General features: G+C 43.7%; 1 protein-coding gene across 1 annotated transcript in view; it reads left to right on the forward strand.

Moving 5' to 3' along the window:
• RBFA (ribosome binding factor A (putative)) overlaps positions 1-12,538 on the forward strand; it is a 16,240-nt gene extending 3,702 nt beyond the window's left edge. Inside the window, exons 2-8 of the mRNA XM_005861597.2 lie at positions 2,003-2,040; positions 2,778-2,820; positions 4,312-4,488; positions 5,428-5,540; positions 9,329-9,413; positions 11,422-11,495; positions 11,921-12,538. Of these exons, the coding sequence (XP_005861659.2) occupies positions 2,003-2,040; positions 2,778-2,820; positions 4,312-4,488; positions 5,428-5,540; positions 9,329-9,413; positions 11,422-11,495; positions 11,921-12,311 (921 nt within the window). The 3' untranslated portion in view covers positions 12,312-12,538. The remainder of the gene's footprint in view (positions 1-2,002; positions 2,041-2,777; positions 2,821-4,311; positions 4,489-5,427; positions 5,541-9,328; positions 9,414-11,421; positions 11,496-11,920) is intronic.
• The last annotated feature ends 8,459 nt before the right edge of the window (positions 12,539-20,997 follow it).

Below are 20,997 nucleotides of genomic sequence, written 5' to 3' on the forward strand. Positions count from 1 at the left end.
CCTGATCGCCCTGCGGCTCTGTGTGTGACAGGGGGCAGCGCCCAAACTCCCTGATCGCCCTGTGGCTCTGTGAGTGACAGGGGGCGGGGCCACAACCCTCCTATCCGCCCTGCTCTGTGTGTGACAGGGGGCGGTGCCCCAACCCCCCAATCGGCCCTACCCTGAGCGTGACTGAGGGTGGCATTGCAACCTCCCGATCCGCCCTGCTCTGTGCATGACGGGGCGGCGCCCCTACTCCCCAATCGGCCCTGCTCTGAGCCTGACCAGGGGCTGCACCTAGGGATTGGGCCTGCCCTCTGCCACCCGGGAGCAGGCCTAAGCCAGCAGGTCATTATCTCCCGAGGGGTCCCAGACTGCGAGAGGGCACAGGCCGGGCTGGGGGACCCCCCCTCCCCTGCCCCCCGAGTGCACAAATTTTTGTGCACCGGGCCTCTAGTCCTATATAATAAAAGGCTAATATGCAAATCGACAAAATGGCAGAATGACTGGTTGCTATGACGTGCACTGATCACCAGGGGGCAGACGCTCAATGCAGGAGCTGGTCAATGAGGATTGCTGGTCAGTGCACTCCCACAGGGGGAGCGCCGCTCAGCCAGAAGCCGGGCTCACAGCTGGTGAGTGCAGCAGCAGTGGCGGGAGCCTCTCCCACCTCCGCGGCAGCGCTAAGGATGTCTGACTGCCGCCTTAGGCCAGCTCCCCTAAGCCAGCAGTCGGACATCCCCCGAGGGCTCCTGGACATCCCCTGAGGGCTCAGGCCTGGCTGAGGGACCCCCCTCCCAAGTGCACGAATTTCATGCATCGGGCCTCTAGTAGGTTATAATCCAGTACTCCTTTGTTTTGCTCCACTTGTTCCAGTTTGACCATTGGGAGTTCTTTCAGTTGGATCCTATATCCCTCTGGTTATAATCATTATGGGGTTTGTGGTGGCTTTTACATTTTTTATTTTCATACTAGAGGCCTAGTGCATGAAATTCATGCACAGGTAGGGTCCCTAGCGGCTGCCGGCTGGGGCCTCCCTTCCCTTGGCTGCCTGCCATCGCCACTCCCTGGTGGTCAGCGTGTGTCTCCCAGTCAGTCGAACTCCCACCCATGGGGACAGTTTGCATATTAGCCTTTTATTATATAGGATTTTATTCTTTTTGGTTTGGTAATCCTCACTCAAGGACATTTCTTCCATTGACTTTTAGAGAGAGTAGAAGGGAGGGAGGGTGGGGAAGAGGTAGAGGGAGAGAAATATCGACGTGAGAGGGACTCATCGGTTGTTTGCCTCCCACATGGGCTGGTGATCGGTCCTACAACCCAGGTACATGCCCTTGACCAGGAATTCAAATGGCAACCCTTAGGTCTGCCAGCCAATGCTCTAACCATTGAGATACCGATCAGGGTTATTTTTAGCACTTCCTTACTTTGTGGCACTATAGGAAGCCTCAGTTCTAGAATCAGGCATTTCCCCAAGGAGTTCTGGTTCCTCTTGATGGAGAATGACCTTAGAAGCCATGATCTGAGAGCTGAGTATGTTCATTTCTATTGGGGTGTCAGTCTTTTAGGCCCTTTCAGCTGACAAAGCAAAAAAAAATAGGAGTTTATTGCCGTAACCGGTTTGGCTCAGTGGATGGAGCGTCGGCCTGCGGACTGGAGGGTCCCGGGTTCGATTCCAGTCAGGGGCATGTGCCTTGGTTGCGGGTGCATCCCCGGTGGGGGGTGTGCAGGAGGCAGCTGAATCGATGTTTCTGATTCTCTATCCCTCTTCCTTCCTCTCTGTAGAAAAATCAATAAAATATATTTTTTAAAAAATAGATTATGTTAACTCATGTATATATACCATCTGTAAACATTTCTGAATGTCACCATCTGAATCTGTTGTAAGTGAAACTTGAGTTCATATAAATCTCCAACTCTAACTCACTATCACATGGACCATTCTAGTTTCCTTTCCTTGCTCATCTGGAACCTCCCCCTGCACCACTGAGAAGCACCTGTTTACTTAGTTGTTCAACCCCAGAGTCATTCATCTATACCTCCTGGAGATAGCTTTATCAGGTAGAGTGCAGTGCTCCCATGCAGTTGGGGAGGTGTATTGTTAAGACCCTCTTTCTCTACCTTTGGAACTAGAAGTAGACTGTGAGTAAAAATTATGAGGTTGAGCCCAGCCGATGTGGTTCAGTGGTTGAGCATCCAACCCATGAACCAAGAGATCCTGGTTCCATTCTTGGTCAGGATATATGCCCAGGTTGTGGGCTTAATCCCTAGTGAGGGGCATGCAGGAGGCAGCTGAATTATATCTCTCTCTCATCGATGTTTCTTTATAGCCCTCTCCATTCCTTTCTCTTTAAAATCAGTAAAAACATTACAAAAAAATTATGAGATTGAATTGAAACTGTCTTCTCTCTCTCCCCCGCAGCCCATGTTGTTGTCAATTCAGTAGATTTCCGGTCTCATAATATCAGTGTCTAAGTTTAGCTCCTTAGAAATAGTTCTGGTATCATAAGCTCAAGTTAGCACAGTGATTCCCAAAGTGGGCGTTACCGCCCCCTGGTGGGCGCTGCATCGATCCAGGGGGGGCGGTGATGGCCACAGGTGCATTTGGGGGCATATATCTTTCTGTTTAATTGCTATTAAAATGTTTAAAAAAATTAATTTCCAGGGGGCGCTGAGTAATATTTTTTCTGGAAAGGGGGCGGTAGGCCAAATAAGTTTGGGAACCACTGAGTTAGCATATGTAACTTTTCTCTAATTTACTGTCAGTGTCTAACATAATTCTTATTTTCTCGCCATAGAAAGAAGTTTTGGTATGAAGGCCCTTCCCTGGGCTCTCACTTGGTAAGTAGAGTAGCAGCAGTGAGCCCCTTCACAGCCTTGATGGGCATGAGGTTCCAGAAATCGGCAAGGCTCCAGCCTGGCAGTCCTTCCATTTCCATGTTGGAGAGGACAGGGTCTGCAGGGGTGGGACTGGTTGAATTGGTAACATGGAATTTGGACCTTCAAAAAAAATTACTGACACGAAAGTTTTCCAGAATGTCATATCTATGATCAAATTCTGACACAGTAATGTCCATTCAGTTTTTATTTTATTTTTTAAATATATTTTTATTGATTTCAGAGAAGAAGGGAGAAGGAGAGGGAGATAGAAACATCAGGGTTGAGAGAGAATCGTTGATCGGCTGCCTCTTGCACACCCCCCACTGGGGACCAAGCCCACAACTGGGGCATGTGCTCTTTTTTTTATTTGACAGGAAAACAAACTTTATTGAGCCCCCCGCCCTAGTTCTCTTTCTCCTGTACAGTCTTGGTTCCCTGTAGATGCCCAGTCCGGCGAGTGGCAATGATACCCACTTTTTGGCCAGCAGGGGCTGAGGTATGTGCTCTTGACCAGAATCGAACCTGGGACCCTTCAGTCCACAGGCTGACACTCTATCCACTGAGCCAAACTGGCTAGGGCCATTCAGTTTTTAATGTGTGTGTATAAAACACACATACGTGTAGATACATTGCACAAGTTTATGTAATTAATGACTCTGGGGACACTGATAGAAAAAAATAAACTGTGTATACTAAAAACCATTGAATTTTACATGTTAAGAGGGAGGATTTTATGTGTGGATTATATTTCAGTAAAAATTTTTCTTGAAAAATATGTACTGGCAGTAATTTTTTTAAAATATATTTTTATTGATTTTAGAGAGGAAGGGAGAGGGAGAGAGAAATAGAAACATTAACAATGAGAAAGAATCATTGACCGGCTGCTTCCTGCATGCCCCCTGCTTGGGATCGAGCCCGAAACCTGGGCATGTGCCCTTGACTGGAATTGAACCCGGGATCCTTCAGTCCTCAGGCCAATGCTCTATCCACTGAGCCAAACCAGCCAGGGCAGTAATTTTTTCTTTAAAATATATTTTTATTAATTTCAGAGAGGAAGGGAAAGGGAGAGAGAGATAGAAACATCAATGATGAGAGAATCATTGATCGGCTGCCTCCTACACGCCTCACACTGGGGGAACAGGGGGATCAAGTCCATAACCCAGGCATGTGCCCTGACCGGGCATTGAACCCTGACAGGGTTCATAGGTCGACACTCAACCACTGAGCCATGTCGGCCGGGCAGTAATTTTTATCTTGGAGGAATGCTAGGTAAAATCTGGAAGGATCCAGCTCTGTAAAATAAACTTATCTTAAAGCTAAGGTGGTTGAGTGTAACATTTGTTTCTTGTTTACCAAGGTGTTCAAATTCTTCCCAGCTGCCTTTATTGTAAGTTAGTACAAGTTTAATGTATAATCTAATGTTAGCCTTTGTGTCTATTCTTCTTAATGCAGACTTACAAGCCATCCAAGTTGGAACTCTTAACAAAGAGCACGTCAAAGAAAACCAGGAAGGAAGACCACGTGCGCCTGAGGGCCCTGAATGGCCTCCTCTACAAAGCGCTCAGCGATTTGCTGTGCAGCCCTGAAGTGAGCCAAGAGATCTACGACCTGAATGTGGAGCTGTCCAAGGTAGACTGCAGAGGCCAAACAGAAATGGGACTGAGGATTGCTGGCCTAACCGTTAGGAAAAAGGCACCAGGTCACTCACAAGGTCTTTAGTTTGGGTTGTAGAAGTGATGCTAAGGGTGGCCATTTAAGTACTGAAGACAGATGGAGGGGATGATTGTGGTACGAAATCAGGGAAAGGAGGTATCTGACCAGATAGCACCAAGTGTGTGGTCAGACGCCCAGAAAGTGTGATGACATGGAGCAATCGAAGACCTGTGGGTCAGATGAGAAGTTGTTATGTCTGCCTTTGTCTTGGAGTAAAGACGAAGGGGGTGACTTTCTGCCATCTGTCCACTTAGAGCAGGGGTTCTCAACCTTCTGGCCCTTTAAATACAGTTCCTCATGTTGTGACCCAACCATAAAATTATTTTCGTTGCTACTTCATAACTGTAATGTTGCTACTGTTATGAATCGTAATGTAAATATCTGATATGCAGGATGGTCTTAGGCGGCCCCTGTGAAAGGGTTGTTCAACCGCCAAAGGGGTCGTGACCCACAGGTTGAGAACCTCTGACTCAGAGTGAGTTTAGCCAAAGGGAAGTAGTGAGGAGAATAGTGGCAGTTCAGGTGTTTTCAGTGAATGCTGTGGGGTCGGGGTCGGGGCCTTCATACCAAAACTTCTTTTTATGGCGAGAAAATAAGAATTATGTTAGACACTGATAGTAAATTAGAGAAAAGTTACATATGCTAACTTGAGCTTATGATACCAGAACTATTTCTGGCCCCACTTCCTCAGCTGAGAGTGTGTGCAGGAGATGGTGGCTTGTGATAGTGCAGCTTGGAGCACTAGCATCTCGGGAGGTGGACATGCTATCTCATTAATTTTCATCTCCTGTGCATTGTTTGTGGAAAACCCACTTAAACTAAAAGGGATTTGCTGGGGGTGGGGGGGGGGGTCAGGTGTCTTTGACCTCAGACTTCTCCGCCTGCCGTGTGTACTGGAGGACAACTGGCTCTGCTGAGCAGAATGCACACACCCAGGATACCCTGAAGCGATTCTCAGCACATATGAGGTGAGGATGCTTTGCTTGCCAGGTGTGTTTGCTTTTGCAGCACCTGGAATTTCCCAGCCTGTTTCATGATGTATTTTTGCTTTTGAGGGAAATTTTGGAAGCATTTTCTTTTTTTATTTACTTTTTTCCTCACCCGAGGATTTGTTGGTGGTTTTTATTTATTTACTTATTTTAGAGAGAGAGAAAGAGAAATATCGATCTCTCGGGTGTGCACACCCCGACTGGAGACCTAGCCTGCAACCTAGGTAGGTGCCCTGACCGGGAATTGAACCCGTAACCCTTCGGTGTATGGATGATGTTCCAACTAACCGCTACCCAGGCAGGGCTGGAAGCATTGTCTTGAACTTCAGAGTATAATTTACATTTTCATATAAGCCATAATCTAGGCAAGTGTTTCTCAGTGTGTGGTCCTCGATCCCTAGGGGGCCCCAATATCTTTTGGGGGGTTCATGAGGTTAAAGCTATTTTCATAATAAGATGTTATTTTCTTTTTTCACTGTGTGGACATTTGCACTGAAGCCACCAGAGGACCTGTAGTCATCATAGCTTCATGCCACTTGCTCACATGAGTGCTAACCTGTAGGCTGAAGGGTCCTGGGTTCAATTCCAGTCAAGGGCACATGCCTTGGTTGCAAGCTCGATCTGGCTGGGGTGCGTGCAGGAGGCAACCAATCAGTGAAACATCGATGTTTCTCTCTCTCTCTGTCTTTCCCTCTCCCTTCCACTCTCTCTAAAAATCAATGGAAAAACATCATTGGATGAGGATTTTTAAAAAAAGAAAGAAAAAAGGGAATATCCTTGATGGGTAAGTAAAAGTTACTAATATTATTAAATTTTGACCCTTGGGTGCATGTCTTTTTTTTTTTAATGTTATTTTTTACTGATTTTAGAGAGAGGAAGGAAGAGGGAGAGAGATAGAAAGAAACATTGATGAGAGAGAAACTTTAACATTGATTGGGGATCAAGCCCGCAACCTGGGCATGTGCCCTGATTGAGAATCAAATGGTGACCTCTTGGTGAATGAGCCACATTGGTTGGGCAAGAATACTTGTCTTTTTAGTATTGTATGTGGTGGGAAGTATGCGTGGAGCCCCTGCTGTGTGCTGAGGTAGGGTGGCTGTCCCTGGGAAGAATGCGGCAGGTGATGAAGTAGACACTTTTTCACTTGAAGGAGCAAGAGAACCAACTATAGTTTTTGAGATTTGGGTATTTAACAGACACTTTCTGCAAATGGGCCAAGTGAACCTGTCACTTCAGGGAAATCAACTGACCATACCTGTTGCCAATGATAAAATTCAGGCTTTGAAGTAAAAGTCAGAATTTTAGAAAGCATAACTACCGCTGCGAGTTTGATAGCTTTCCAATAAATACTGTTAAGTACTGATGAGATTGGTGGTGATGCCAACAAAGGCAGTGTTGTGTGGTGAAATGTGTCAGTCAACCTTCCAAAAATCTGCATCACTTGCTGACCCAGTGTTTCCAGATGACCAGTGTGTGTGAGGTTACAGAACCACGCATAGGGAAAGGTCAAAGTCCAAGAGAGACCAGAGAGTTTAGTGTGACAGTGAGGCATGTTCATTGGTTTCAGATTCCACATTGCAACTAACCTTTAAAAAACTATCACGTGTTGAGTTTTTGTTTAGTATCAAAAAGATCCACATTTTTCTTAAGGGTGTTCATATAGTCCTCCGTTTTTCAGTAATCTATGCGGGGCCAGATTTTCTTCTTATATTTCAACCAAAATAACATCAGAACAGATTGAATGCAGATGCAAATATGAGAATCCAGCTGTTTTTTCATTAAGCGGGGCATTAAAGAAATTTGCAACTGTAATATATTGCCACTCTTTTCAGTAATTATTTTTGGAAAATAACAGTTATTGCCCATTAAAAATGTCTATGTGAATGTTTGGTGGGTTTACTTTATTTTTAATTTATTTATTGCTTCTGAGAGAGAGGGAGAGAAAGAGAAAGAGAGAAACATCGATTTGTTGTCCCACTTATGCATTTATTGGTTGATTCTTGTATGTGCCCTGACCAGGGATCGAACCTGCATGACTTACCAGATGACTCTAACCAAACTGGTCAGGGGCCTAGTGGGTTTACTTTAAATGAATTAATAAATACATATTTTTTAAAATATATTTTATTGATTTTTTACAGAGAGGAAGGAGGAAGGGAGAGGGATAGAGAGTTAGAAACATCGATGAGAGAGAAACATCAATCAGCTGCCTTCTGCACACCCCCTACTGGGGATGTGCCCACAACCAAGGTACATGCCCTTGACTGTAATCGAACCCGGGACCCTTCAGTCCGCAGGCCAACGCTCTATCCATTGAGCCAAACCGGTTAGGGCATAAATACATATTTTTAAATTTTTTATTTTAATTCTTAGTATGGTAAATATTGATGAATATAACTCATATAAACAAAAGATCTTTGGGGTCCTCAGTAATGTTTTTAGTGTAAAGGAATCCTGAAGTTTTGAGAACTGGTGAGCTGGGTGATAGTAAAGAAGTTATTCAGTTTTCTCCTCAGGCTTATAAAAAGTCCAGAAACCCACCCAACCAGCACTCAGAATTGGAATCCCTCCTTCCTGCTTCCCTCTGCTTTCTCTGTGGCTCTCACCTCTCACCATATAGCATCCTGCGTTGCCAGGAGAAGGAGGCAGATGTTGAGAAGTCAGAGTTGTACAAGGAGCTGGTATTTTCACATCATCTGTGTAGCTCTCTTGCATGGTGATCACTGACACCTGTCACAGTGATCCCTAAGAGTCTGTAAAGGTGTGTACTAAAGAATGGTCAGTTAATTTGATTTTTACATTTAACAGAAACAAGAAAGTGAGAAATTTCCAACAAATGTTGAGATAACAGTATTGTTTTCTAATTGATTTTTAGGTAGTTAGAAAATTTAGTTAAGCATAATGTTTTCCCAACTCTGATCAGCCAGGGTTTAGTGTAAAGGTTTTTTCATAACTGTGTACCTAGATCTGTTGTCACTGAGTAAATACACTTTACGTCACAGCCACATTTTCACTGGATACTTGCACCCTTATTTACCTTTTATCGGTTTGTTGCATGACTGAATAATACAGAGATCACTTCTGTGTGACATCTGGGTGGTTGGGGACTGTGTTGATGTCGTTGCCAATGCATGTCCATTGGATAGAGGATGAAACATTGATGGGTGGTTAGTGACCAACCATGGAGGCCAAGGCCAAAGTGATGCCCAGGAGGGCATCTAGGTTTATTATATTTTTGTTATAGTCTTCACCCAAGGATATTTTTCCATTGATTTTTTTAGGAAGAGTGGAAGAGAGAGGGAAAGACAGAGAGAAACTTTTGATGTGAGAGAAACACATCGATTGGTTGCCTCCTGCATGGGCCCCGGTCAGGGCTTGGGCTGGGGAGGAACCTGCAACCAAGGTACGTGCCCTTGACCGGATTCAAATCCGGGACCCTTTGTTCTGCAAGCCGACGTTCTATCCACTGAGCCAAACCGCTAGGACGAGGGCCTCTAAGTTTAGGTCAGTTTATTTACAGGGATCTCAATAAATAATTGCATTTAGGGAATTAAAAACAGTTGTGATGATGATGCATTTCTTATCCCTTTTGTAATGTGCAGTTGGCTAAAGACCTTTCTGGGCTGACATTTTCATTTTTGAATAATGTGATAAATCTTATTTCTTATGTCTTTGTGAGATTATCACGTATTTTTGTTTCTGGCACTCTCACACCTCTCCTGTAAATGTCACCTGCTACAGCACTAATCTGCATTGTCTCTCTCCAGGCATCTTTTGATGTCCCAGCAGACTCTGAGGAACGTGCCACCGATAGTGTTTGTTCAGGACAAACAGCATGCAGCTCTAGCTGAGGTGAGGCCTTTAAATCATAGACTTTATGAAGTAAACTTTTACATAGGTGAGGTTTCTAAAAAGGTAATGCTTACCATTTACCAAAGTAATACTTGAAAGGGTACAAATGAAAAGACAAACTCCCATGCTCATTCCCAGCCTGAGTCACCAGATGTAACCTTATTTTCTGGTTCTAATTTTTTTTCTTTTTAATACTCACCCCAGGATATGTTTTTATTGATTTCAGAGAGAGAGGAAGGGAAAGATAAGAAAACATTGATGGGAGATAAACATTGACCTGTTGCCTCCTGTACACGCTCTGACGGAATTGAACCCGCAGCCTTTCAGTATACGGGATGACACTTCAACTAATTGAGCCACCCGGCTAGGGCTTTAATTTTTTTAAAATATGTTTTTATTGATTTCAGAGAGGAAGGGAAAGGGAGAGAGGAAAAAAAAAGAAAGAAAAAAAAAAGGGAGAGAGGGATAGAAAACCAATGATGAGAGAGAACCATTGATCAGCTGCCTCCTGTACTGCCCCAACTGGGGATCGAGCCTATAACCCAGGCATGTGCCCTGACCAGGAATGGAACCATGACCTCCTGGTTCATAGATTGATGCTCAACTACTGAGCAACACCAGCCGGGCCTGGACTTTAACTTTTTTTTTAATGCTTATCTCTGTAACTCAACTAGTGAACCAAATCTCCAGTTCTCGGTTTATAAACTTGAGGCAGCCAGAGCTACCCTCCTGTGCTTACTGTCTTCTCTCATTTCCTGGATTGCAATCCACCTATGGTTATTATTACTGTTGCGGATTCGTGCACTGGTGGAGTCCCTTGGCCTGGCTTGCGAAGATCAGGCTAAAACCAGCAGTCCGACATCCCCCAAGGGGTCCCAAATTGCGAGAGGGCGCAGGCCAGGCCAAGGGACCCCACAGGTGTACGAATCTGTGCACCAGGCCTGTAGTATGCATATAAGATCTTTGGTTAATCTCTTCCCCCCTCTCCCCTCCCCTCTTCCCCCTGAGATTCATCAGTCTGTCCCATGTTTCCATGCTTGTGCATTGAGCGTCTGCCCCCTGGTGGACATTGCACATCATAGCTACTGGTCGAACGGTCACTTAGGTTTTTATATAGATAATTATTAATCCTTACTCAAGGATATGTTCTTATTGATTTCAGAGAGAGAGAGAGAGAGAGAGAGAGAGAGAGAGAGGAAGGGAGGGGGAGAGACAGAGAGAGAAACATCAACTAGTTGCCTTCCATACATACCCCGACCGGGGATCAACCCACAACCCAGGCATGTGTCCTGACCAGGAATTGAACCAGTGACCTTTTGGTGCATGGGATGATGCTTAACCAACTGAGCCACACTGGCCAGGGCCAGTCCTGCTTGTTTTTCTTTCTGCTTATCTTCGGGTTGTACAGATTAGTTATATGTCTGGTCCAAGTTCCTGTCAGAGCGTGTGTTGGGAGTCTTTTCTCCCAGTTTGTCTTTGTTGTGTCAATCTTATTTCTGGTGTTTTCTGTGCACTAATTTAACTCCTGGTTCTGCTTCTTTGCACATTTATAATTTTTATCGGTGTCCCTGGGTGGCACTGTTTTCTGTTGCTGCAGAGTGACGGGCTGTCTGGGCTTGCACTAGAGCGGACACTGCCCCAGGAAGGCTGACTTGGTGCTGGCCTGCTTTTTCCACAAGCACAAATCCTGTGGCAAAACAAGCATTTTACAAAACAGTAAATGTTACTTACATAATTCAATTAATATCCAATTGTTGTTAGTAAATTTTACTAACATTTACAAATTTCAATGGTTTTTAAAAACTGTTCATCATCAAAGAAAATGTGATTGTTAAAATAATAGGTGTTTGAAAGCACTGGCTATTGTATGGTCTTGTCTTTGGGAAAGTATTGCTGTAAGAAGTGACGTAAAGTGCACCCGGAAGGCCTATGGCCCAGTGCAGGGTGCACGCAGCTCTGACGCAGCACTGCGGGTGTGGTTGCTGAACTGCCTTCTGTTCTTTTCCAGGTGGATCGGTTACTGGCAGTTGCTGATTTTGGACCCCCTGATGAACAAGAAGACCTCACACAAAGTGACTTCAGGTGATACATGTGGACGTGTGCTCAGTTCTTGGGCAGATGCAAGGTGTGAGTGGCCTGCAGCAGCTCAGGTGCCACTGTACCAATAATAGAATGAACTAAGTTTGCATCAAGAAATGGCCCCAAATGTGGCCTAGTGTGCTGGGCATGTTTAATTAGGGGAGGGAGAATGAAAATGTGTCTAATGACCATGCAAATGGCTGCATCAGAATTGTCAAGGCCTGTGCCACACACAGGCACCGAGAGTGCTGGTTGAGTGGTCCTGGGCTGGAGAGTGCCAAATCCAAAACTCACTGTCCTATCCTCCACAGTTTCCATTAGGTAGACCTTAGGACAGTTCAGAGGCCATGGGTGTGGAAAGGTGAAGCACTAGCCCAGGAGCTCCCATGAAGTTGCTCTGGCGCTTCATCTGTGCTTCTCCCTTCCAGGGACCCTGAGGCCCCAGATGCTCCATCGCCATGTGACGCCCTGGGCCCTGCCGTGCACTCGAGTCTGTATGGGATTGATCATGAGGCTCTCAACAAGCAGATCATGGAGTACAAGAAGAGGAAAGAGAAAGGACACAGGGGCGAGAGCCCAGCATGGCTGGAGCCAGAGCAGGTGGCTGAGCTGACAAGGCAAATGACAAGGAGGAAGAAGGCCAAGCCTCGTGTGGACGATGATCTCTCCCCCAAGAACTATCCATGGGGGTTGGTGAGTGAAGACGACCTGGACGATGATGGGGCCCTTCAGGAGGAGTTCACCCCAGTACAGGAGTGGGAGCTCCGAGAAGCAGAGCAGAAACTGAAGGCAGAGAGAGGAGGTGACAGAAAGGACTGAGGTGACTGTTAATGATCACAAAGGGTGTGGGTGTGAGGCTTCAACTCTGCACCTGATGGAAATTCTGCTTTGAGAAGCACAGTCATTTCTAGTTTTTCACAGGAAAGCCTTTGTAGGATGTGCAGCTGAGTTACACCAGTTATCTCTCTCAGCCCTGCTATTACTGGTACTGTGGAAAGTAAGATGGCCTGTGGAAAGTGCATAAAAACCTTTTAGATTGATGACAATAGGTTGATCCTCATTATTTGTGTACTCCATATTTTTAGGTTTGCCTACTCATTAAAATTTCTTTTTTTAAAGATTTTAAATTAATTTTCAGAGAGAGGAAGGGGGAGAGGGGAAAAAAAAAAAAAGAGAGAGAGAGAGAAACATTGATGTGAGAGTGCAACACTGATTGGCTGCCTCCTCACACCCCAGACCGGGATTGAGCCTGCAACCCAGGTATGTGTCCTGACCAGGAATCAAACTGGCAACCTTTTAGTGCATGAGATAGCATCCAACATTTGAGCCACACTGGCCAGGGTTCACTAAAATTTCTTTGTAACCCCAAAATCAATACTTGGGGCATTTTCACGGTCATTCTTAGATATGCCCAGAGAGATGAAAATTGGAATCATGTAATGCACACATCTTAGTTAAGTTCAGACAAGGCAAAGCTCTACCTTCTTATTTCCTCTCATACTGTAAACAACTGCTTTTCGAGGTTCACTTAGTGCCACATTTTCCACGATTTTGTGTCTCTGATGGCGATTTCACTGTTTAAAAATGGCCCCAAGCAGGGTGGTAAAGTGCTGTCTAGTTTTTCTAAGTGCAAGATGGCTGTGATGTGCCTTTCAGAGAAAGAAAAGAGGTCAGATGAGTATTGTTCAGGCACGAGTAAGGAGCTGTTGGGGAAAGTAAAATGATTTTTAGGTAATCAGAGACAGGTGCAGTGTTAAGATAAAGCACAGAGAACTTGAAACATAATTTCCATTTTTGCAAAGTGTTTCAGGAAGGAAATGTTGCTCTCATCTCTGCATTGCTGGCAAGCCCCCAACGCTGTTTCCTGCATAGGCATCTGGGACCAGATGCAGTGCCCCAGCAGGGACATGGCACCAAGCAGCTCTGCCTTTGCCAGCACAATGGCCCGACTGAAGGAACTGGATCACAGGACACAGGCAGACCCCTGCAGATGCTCTAGGCATGTTGATATTTGGGTAGCACATGTGTGATCCCATTCGCCTTCAAAGGATGTGTGTATCCTTGTGTGGGGAGCATTTCCTAGGAGTACAGGTTGCTTCTCTTCTGACTGAAGAAGGGGGTTGAACCCGTGTTAAAATGTACGAGGGATTTGTTCTAATCAGGTATGTGAAGATGACAGACTTGGAGACAACTGCCTTGAATGAAATATTTGGTACTTGCAGCTTCCAAGAGAAGGAACCACACTGTTCAGGACCACCAGGAAGTGTAAGGTGGGTGAGGAGGCAGAACAAATTGGGGTGGAGGGAGGGGGAGCATTGTCCAGAGCCTATGCTGTGGTTTCTCCAGAAAGGAATGGGCAAGGCATAGTAGATAAGTTTGAGCAGGATTAGGATTGGATGGTTGGAATAATTTCAGCAGACTCTGGGCTGCAAGGGTAGTTTCTACTTGCTCAGTACCTGGTCCTGGGGTGATAAAGGGCAGAGGAAATACTGGCCTGGGAGTGTAAGAGCTAGATAAAAGAAGTGGTTGGAAAGACCCGATTAATACTAGACCCACAGCACTGAGAAGCCTGCTCTACTGACCACTAATTCTGCATCAACACTGCAGAAGGTACCCAGATCCCAAGTGCCAAGGGGTGAGTGTGGTGGCAAGGCTCTTGAGTTGTGACGTCAGTACACACCGAATGCAGGCGTGCCCATGTCTTCCACGTATCAAAGAAATGGGGATTGTAGGAGATGCTGGTACAATATGCTGCTTGTTCTTTTTTTCTTTCCATTTGTGCTCCAGAGCCAAGCTCCGTATAAGGTAACAAATGGCAAGAATGATATTTTTTTTAGACCCAGGAAATTTTGTTTATATTCCATACAGGAAGGATTTAAGACTATTTGTAAGGATGGATAAAACACCACATAATAGTATTACGTAGAACAAAAATAAAGGGGCCAGGAATGAGAAGAGATGGTACTTGGACCAATAATGGAATGAATTAAGGTTATGTCAAGAAAGGGAGACTAAAATGTGAGCCTGGCTGGTGTTTTCCACTGGTGGGTTCTCAGAGCGTTTCTACTGGAGCCCTATTCACGAGGGAGGGGTAGTTTGGTCACATTGACTCCTCCCTGCATTTCCTGACAAGTGGTGGAAGGTGTTGCCATGTGGACATGGACCAATTCCTTTTAGGTAAAAAAAATAACACTAATAGCATCTGCATTAGCAACTGGAATGCAGCACTTTGCACATCTTTAAGGATTAATTTCATCTTTGATATGAAAAGAATCAAAACTAAACACTAGACTTCCCAAATACAAAGAATGCTTCCAAATTCACTAAAAGGACTTAGAACTTTAGTTACTTCAAGCACATTCAAGGAGCTTCCAGGTTGGTAGGCATGTGGAGATTTGGGGTGTGGCACGCTTGGAGGACATGGGAGCTCTGGGTTTTTTCCCAACACCTCACCCCATGTAGCCCTTCCACCTGGCTATGCCCGAGTTATATTGTTTTAAAATAAGCTGGTGATCTACATGTGGGCTTTCAGATAGCAACCAAAAGTCCCACCACATATACTTCCTGAAGAGTGATACCAAAGGGCCAGTTGGAAATCTTAGGACCACCTGTGCATCCAAACTTTGGATCTTAGTAAAACAGGGTTGGGGCCTTGCTTCTTTCTCTGCTAGAACAGGGACTATAAAAATTGGTCCATTTCCTTCTAAGATTTTGGCAAAGCAGACTGCCAAGAGTTACTCTGTATCTGCAGGGCACAGCAAATGGGAGGCACTGTTCTATTCCTCTAGGTCATGGATGCTCTGAATGCCTCAGGACCCATCTCTAGAAACATCCAAGAAGCAGCCTGTGTGCAGCTTCTTTCCCTAAAAATGCTCAAGTTTGCCTAACCAGGCATGACAGCATAGGAAACAGGAGCTCTAACTCGCAGCCTTTCAGTGTCTCACTTTACCCATCTGTGAAGTGCACACAGGATATCAGACAAGAAAACCTCACCTTCTTTCACAATTCTGAGGAATCTAGTGGAAGATGGATGTGGGACATCTCATTGTGCCAGATAACCTGAGGTGACAGTGACTGAACAACTACTGCTAAGACCAGAACCCAAATGTTCCTAGTAAATATGGAAGCAATATGGTTTCCATCTATCTTCTTTTAAAATGGACTTTCAGCAACTGAAGGCAGAGCAGGAGAAGTTTTAACCTACAGTATTTAGCTCTGGATAATGGTAACTTTTATGGAAGGCATGCCCCTGTGACATCATCTTCTATATATATTTTCAGATTCACTTATGCATAGCACCTCTCAACATGGAGTGTGAGAGTATTGGGTACAGCTTTTAAAGTAAGATGTTCAGAATATGTGTAGAACTCTCAAATGTCCAATAACGCCTCTCCACTCATCTCCAAACATAAAATTTTCTCTATACCTCTACTCTGCATGAAGATGGCTCACGCACTGGCTTTGTAGAGTGGAAGAGAGCGGGAAAGAGAGAGAGAAACATTGATGTGAAAGAAACACATTGATTGGTTGCCCCCTGCATGAGCCCCGATCAGGGCCCTGCAACTAAAGTATGTGTAAAGAGTTGAACCCAGGACCTTTGGTCTGCAGGCCAACGCTTTATCCACTGAGTGAAACCAGCTAGGGCATCTTTGGGCATTTTTGATAAGATGGAAGACATGAGGGTGTCAGAATTGAGAGAGAGTTTGATGGAAGGGATATTGCTGTTTCTGGGCACAGAGACAGGCTACAACAAGAACATAACAAAAACAAGACAATAAAACATCAAACTCTAGGGAAGGGACAGAATCTGATTTCCAGAGTTACTACATTATTCGATTCAAATATTGAGTTTTCAACATAAGAATTACAAGGCATACAAAAAATAGGAAAGTATGGCCCATTCAAAAGAAAAAATAAACAGAAACTGTCTCTGAAAAAGATCTGATGGTAGATTTACTAGACAGAGACTTTAAAACTGTTAAAATGCACAAAAAGCAAAAAAAAAAAAAAGAGAATGTCAAGAAAATTATGCATGAACAAAATGCAGGAGACAACCAATATGTGTCTCTCACATTGATATTTATCTTCCTCTTTCCCTCTCTCTTCCACTCTACCTAAAAATCAATGGGAAAATATCCTTAGGTGAAGATAAAAAAAAGAAAAAGAAAATAGCCATAGCATATATACAAGGAGATATATAAAAGAAAATGAGAAAGGAATTTAAATGTTTAACTACAAAAAAACACACACTAAGCATAAAAAGAGTAATTCAAGGAATGAGGGGCAAAAATATATACAGCATATAGAAAAGAAATAGCAAAATCACAAAAATCCTTATCAGTAATTAAATGTAACAGTATTAAACTCTCCAATGAAAAGAGAGATCAACAAATTGATGAAAAACACTGCCAACTACATGCTGTCTACAAGAGATTAACTTTAGATCCAAACAGATTCCAGCCCTAACTGGTTTGGCTCAGTGGATAGAGCATCGACCTGCGGACTGAAAGCTCCCAGGTTTGATTCCGGTCAATGGCACGTACCTTGGTTGCGGGCACATCCCCAGTAGGAAGCGTGTAGGAGGCAGCTGATCGATGTTTCTCTCTCATCGATGTTTCTAACTCTCTATCCCTCTCCCTTCCTCTCTGTAAAAAATAAATAAAATATTTTAAAAAGTTAAAAAAAAGAGATTCCATGGAAATAGTAACCAAAATTGGCTACACTGATATTAGACCAAAATGACTTTAAATAATAAAGATGTCATGAGACAAAGGAGGACATAATATACTAATAAAAGTTTCAGCAAAACAAGATATATAAACATTTAGACACTTATGATGAACCATCAAATATTAAGGAAAACTGACATAATCAACAGAGAAATAGTTCTAAAATAACAATTGGATACTTTAGAACCCCTTTCAGAATAATGGATGCAAAAACCAGACAGAAGTAAGGAAATAGAGGACTTACAACAAATGAACTATATCTAACAGACATACAGAACACTCTACTCAACAACATACACATTCTTCTCAAATGCACATGGGACATTTTAACTGCGGCTCGCGAGCCACATGCGGCTCTTTGGTCCCTTGAGTGTGGCTCTTCCACAAAATACTGACTTCTGCGCATGGGCCATGAAGTTTCAATCGCAGTGTACGTGCGCGCCTGCAAGTGGTATTTTGTGGAAGAGCCACACTCAAGGGGCCAAAGAGCCGCATGTGGCTCACAAGCCACAGTTTGCCAACCACTGGGTTAGACCATTCGGTCTCAAATTCTGTCTCAATAGATTTAAAAACATAGCTAGCATACAATATCTTTTATGAAGTTAGAAATCAACAGAAATAAAATGAGAAATGGAAATTCAAATCTGGAAATTTAATAACACATTCTCAATCAATGGATCAAAGAAGAAACAGGAAATTAGAGGTGAATGGAAATGAAAAGACAACATATAGAAACTTATGAGACACAGTGAAAGCAATATTAAGTGGGAAATTTATAGCTATAAATGCTTACATTAAAAACAAAAAGGGAGAAATGGGAGATTCCTAATACTATCCATAATAAAAAATATATTTAAAAAGAAAATAAAGATAAAAAATAAAAAATAAGATGTTAAAGAACAATGTAACTTTACAATGTAAGTGACTAGGAAAAGAACAAACTAAACCCAAAGCTAGCATAATGAAGGAAATAAAGATCAGAGCAGACATAAATGAAATAGATAATAGAAAAACTGCAGGATATCAATGAAACTAATTTGTGGTTCTTCAAAAAGAGCAACAAAATTGGCAAATCTTTAGTTAGATGAAGTGAGAGAAAAATTTAAATTACTAAAATCAGAAATGAAAGTAGGAACATTACTACTGAATCTACAGAAATAAAAGGGATTATAAGAGCATGAACAATTGTATACCAACAAATTGGAAAATTTCAATGAAATGGACAAATTCCTCAAAACAAGAACCTACCAAGACTAAATCATGAAAAAATTAGATAATCTGTAGATCTATAACTCATAAGAAGATTGAATCAGTAATCAAAATTCTCCCAACTACAAAAAATGCCCTGGGCCTATGGCTTCATTGTTGAATTCTACCAAATGTTTTAAGTAATAGCAACTCTCCTCAAATTTTTCCAAAACCTTGAAGAGGAAAAAACACGTCTTAACTCATTCTAGGAGGCCAGCATAACCCTGATACCAAAGACAGACAAAGACACTACAAGGAAAGAAAGCTACAGACCAGCATAATGAATATTGATGCAAAAGTTGTCAACAGCTCGGCCAATGTGGCTCTGGTTGTGTCGACCTATGAACCAGGAGGCCAGAGTTGACTCCCGGTCAGGGCACATGCCCCAGTTGTGGGTTCGATCCCCAGTGGGCGGCATGCAGGAGGTAGCTGATCAATGATTCTCACTATTGATGTTTCTATCTCTCCCTTTTCCTTACTCTCTTTGAAGTCAATAAAAAAAATATTGTTTAAAAATTCTCAACAAAAATTCTAGCAAACTGAATTCGGATGCATATTAAATGTATTACATGCCAAGACCAACTGGGATTTATTCCTGGAATGCAAAGTTCAACATACAAAAAAGTCAATGTAATATGCCACATCAACAAAATGAAGGGGGGAAAAACAAGATCCTTTCAATTGATGCAGAAACAGCTCTTGACAAAATTCAACACTTTCATGAAAACAACAAAATAGGAGTAGAATAAGACTACCTTATTATAATAAAAGCCACATGTGAAAAACAGCAAACATCAGTGGTGAAAGACAAAGCTTTTCTTCTAAGATCAGGAATAACACACGGATGTCCACTTTCACCACTTCTTTTTTTAAAAATATATTTTATTGATTTTTTACAGAGAGGAAAGGAGAGGGATAGAGAGTTAGAAACATCGATGAGAAACATCGATCACCTGCCTCCTGCATGCCCCACACTGGGGATGTGCCCACAACAAGGTACATGCCCTTGACTGGAATCGAACCCGGGACCCTTCATTCTGTAGGCCGATGCTCTATCCACTGAGCCAAACCAGTGAGGGCTTTCACCACTTCTGTTAAACATAGTACTGGAAGTTCTAGTGAGAACTATTAGACAAGAAAAAGAAATAAAAAGTCTCCAAATTGGAAATGAAGAGGTAAAATTATTTCTTTTTGCAGATTATATGATCTTATGTGTAGAAAATTTTGAAGACTCCATACAGAAGCTGTTAGAACTAATAAATGAATTCAGCAAATAGCAAGACACAGAACAACATATAAAAATCAATGACAGAAAACCAAGATGGCGGCGTAGGTTAACACCTGAAATTGCTGCCTCGCACAACCACTTCAAAAATACAACTAAAAGACAAAACTAACATCATCCAGAACCACAGGAAGGCTGGCTGAGTGGAAATTCTACAACTAGAAGGTAAGAGAAAAGCACACTGAGATTCAGAGGAGGTGCGGAAGTAATGTGCAGAGGTACGGAGGTGCGCGAGGAAAGGGCTGGCAACTGAGGACACGGTTGTCTTTTTTAATCAGGAGGGATACACACGCTCCCACTCTGAACTCCAGTTCCGGGCACGTCTCTGGGGACCCAGACTCATAAGGGGAGAAACTGGACTGTCTGACAGCGGGTGGAACTCGAGGGTGGCTTTCTCCCACCAGTGCTTGCAGCGATTACCGCGGGACACTGAGACCCGGGGCCTCTTAGGGCAGGACTGAGGATCAGCCATAGCTGTTTGTTGCTCCGCCTTGATTCCCTGAGACCCCGCCTCACCCAAGCTGTGTGCAGAGGCTTTTGCATATGAATGACCTAGCCCTTTGCAATCTAATAAAACAAACTGCAGCTGGGTCAGAGAGACCCAGAACATCCAAAAGAAGGCCCAAGGCCCCACAGCAGCTTGCATTGCTTCACAGCTGGGCCTCATCTGGGCACCTCCAAACCCCAAACAAAGAAGAGGAATCTGCAGATCTCTCTGTAGCTCCTGCTGGGTAGCCTCAGGCAGAGGCTAAATTAGCACCTCCTTAGAGATCCAAGTGCCAGTGTACCCAGTGGTCAGAGTGGGACCATCCAGATTACAACTCCTCAGATCCATAAGGGACACACTCAGGGGGCAGACTCAGTGAGCACCAAAGCCCCACAGAAGCAAGTCTTGCCCCAGAAGGGTGTCTCCAGCACAGAAGTTCTCCCACCATAGACACAGTTGATTCTCACAGCCAATTGGCCTGGAGGTCAATTCCTCCCAGTGATACCTACAATAATCAAGGCTTAACTACAACAAGACTGTGCACAAAGCCCACAAAGGGGTGCACCAAGAGTGTCCACCTCAGGTAATTGGGGAGGCTGAGCCACTGGGACCTATAGGACACCTTGCACACAAAGCCACTCTATCAACACAGGGAAGCAGCCAAAATGCGGAGACAAAGAAACAGGTCACAAATGACAGAAATGGAGGAAAGCAAACTACTGGATATAGAGTTCAAAACCACACTTATAAGGTTTT

Source organism: Myotis brandtii, unplaced genomic scaffold (genome assembly GCF_000412655.1).
Source record: "Myotis brandtii unplaced genomic scaffold, ASM41265v1 scaffold154, whole genome shotgun sequence".
Lineage (NCBI taxonomy): Eukaryota > Metazoa > Chordata > Mammalia > Chiroptera > Vespertilionidae > Myotis > Myotis brandtii.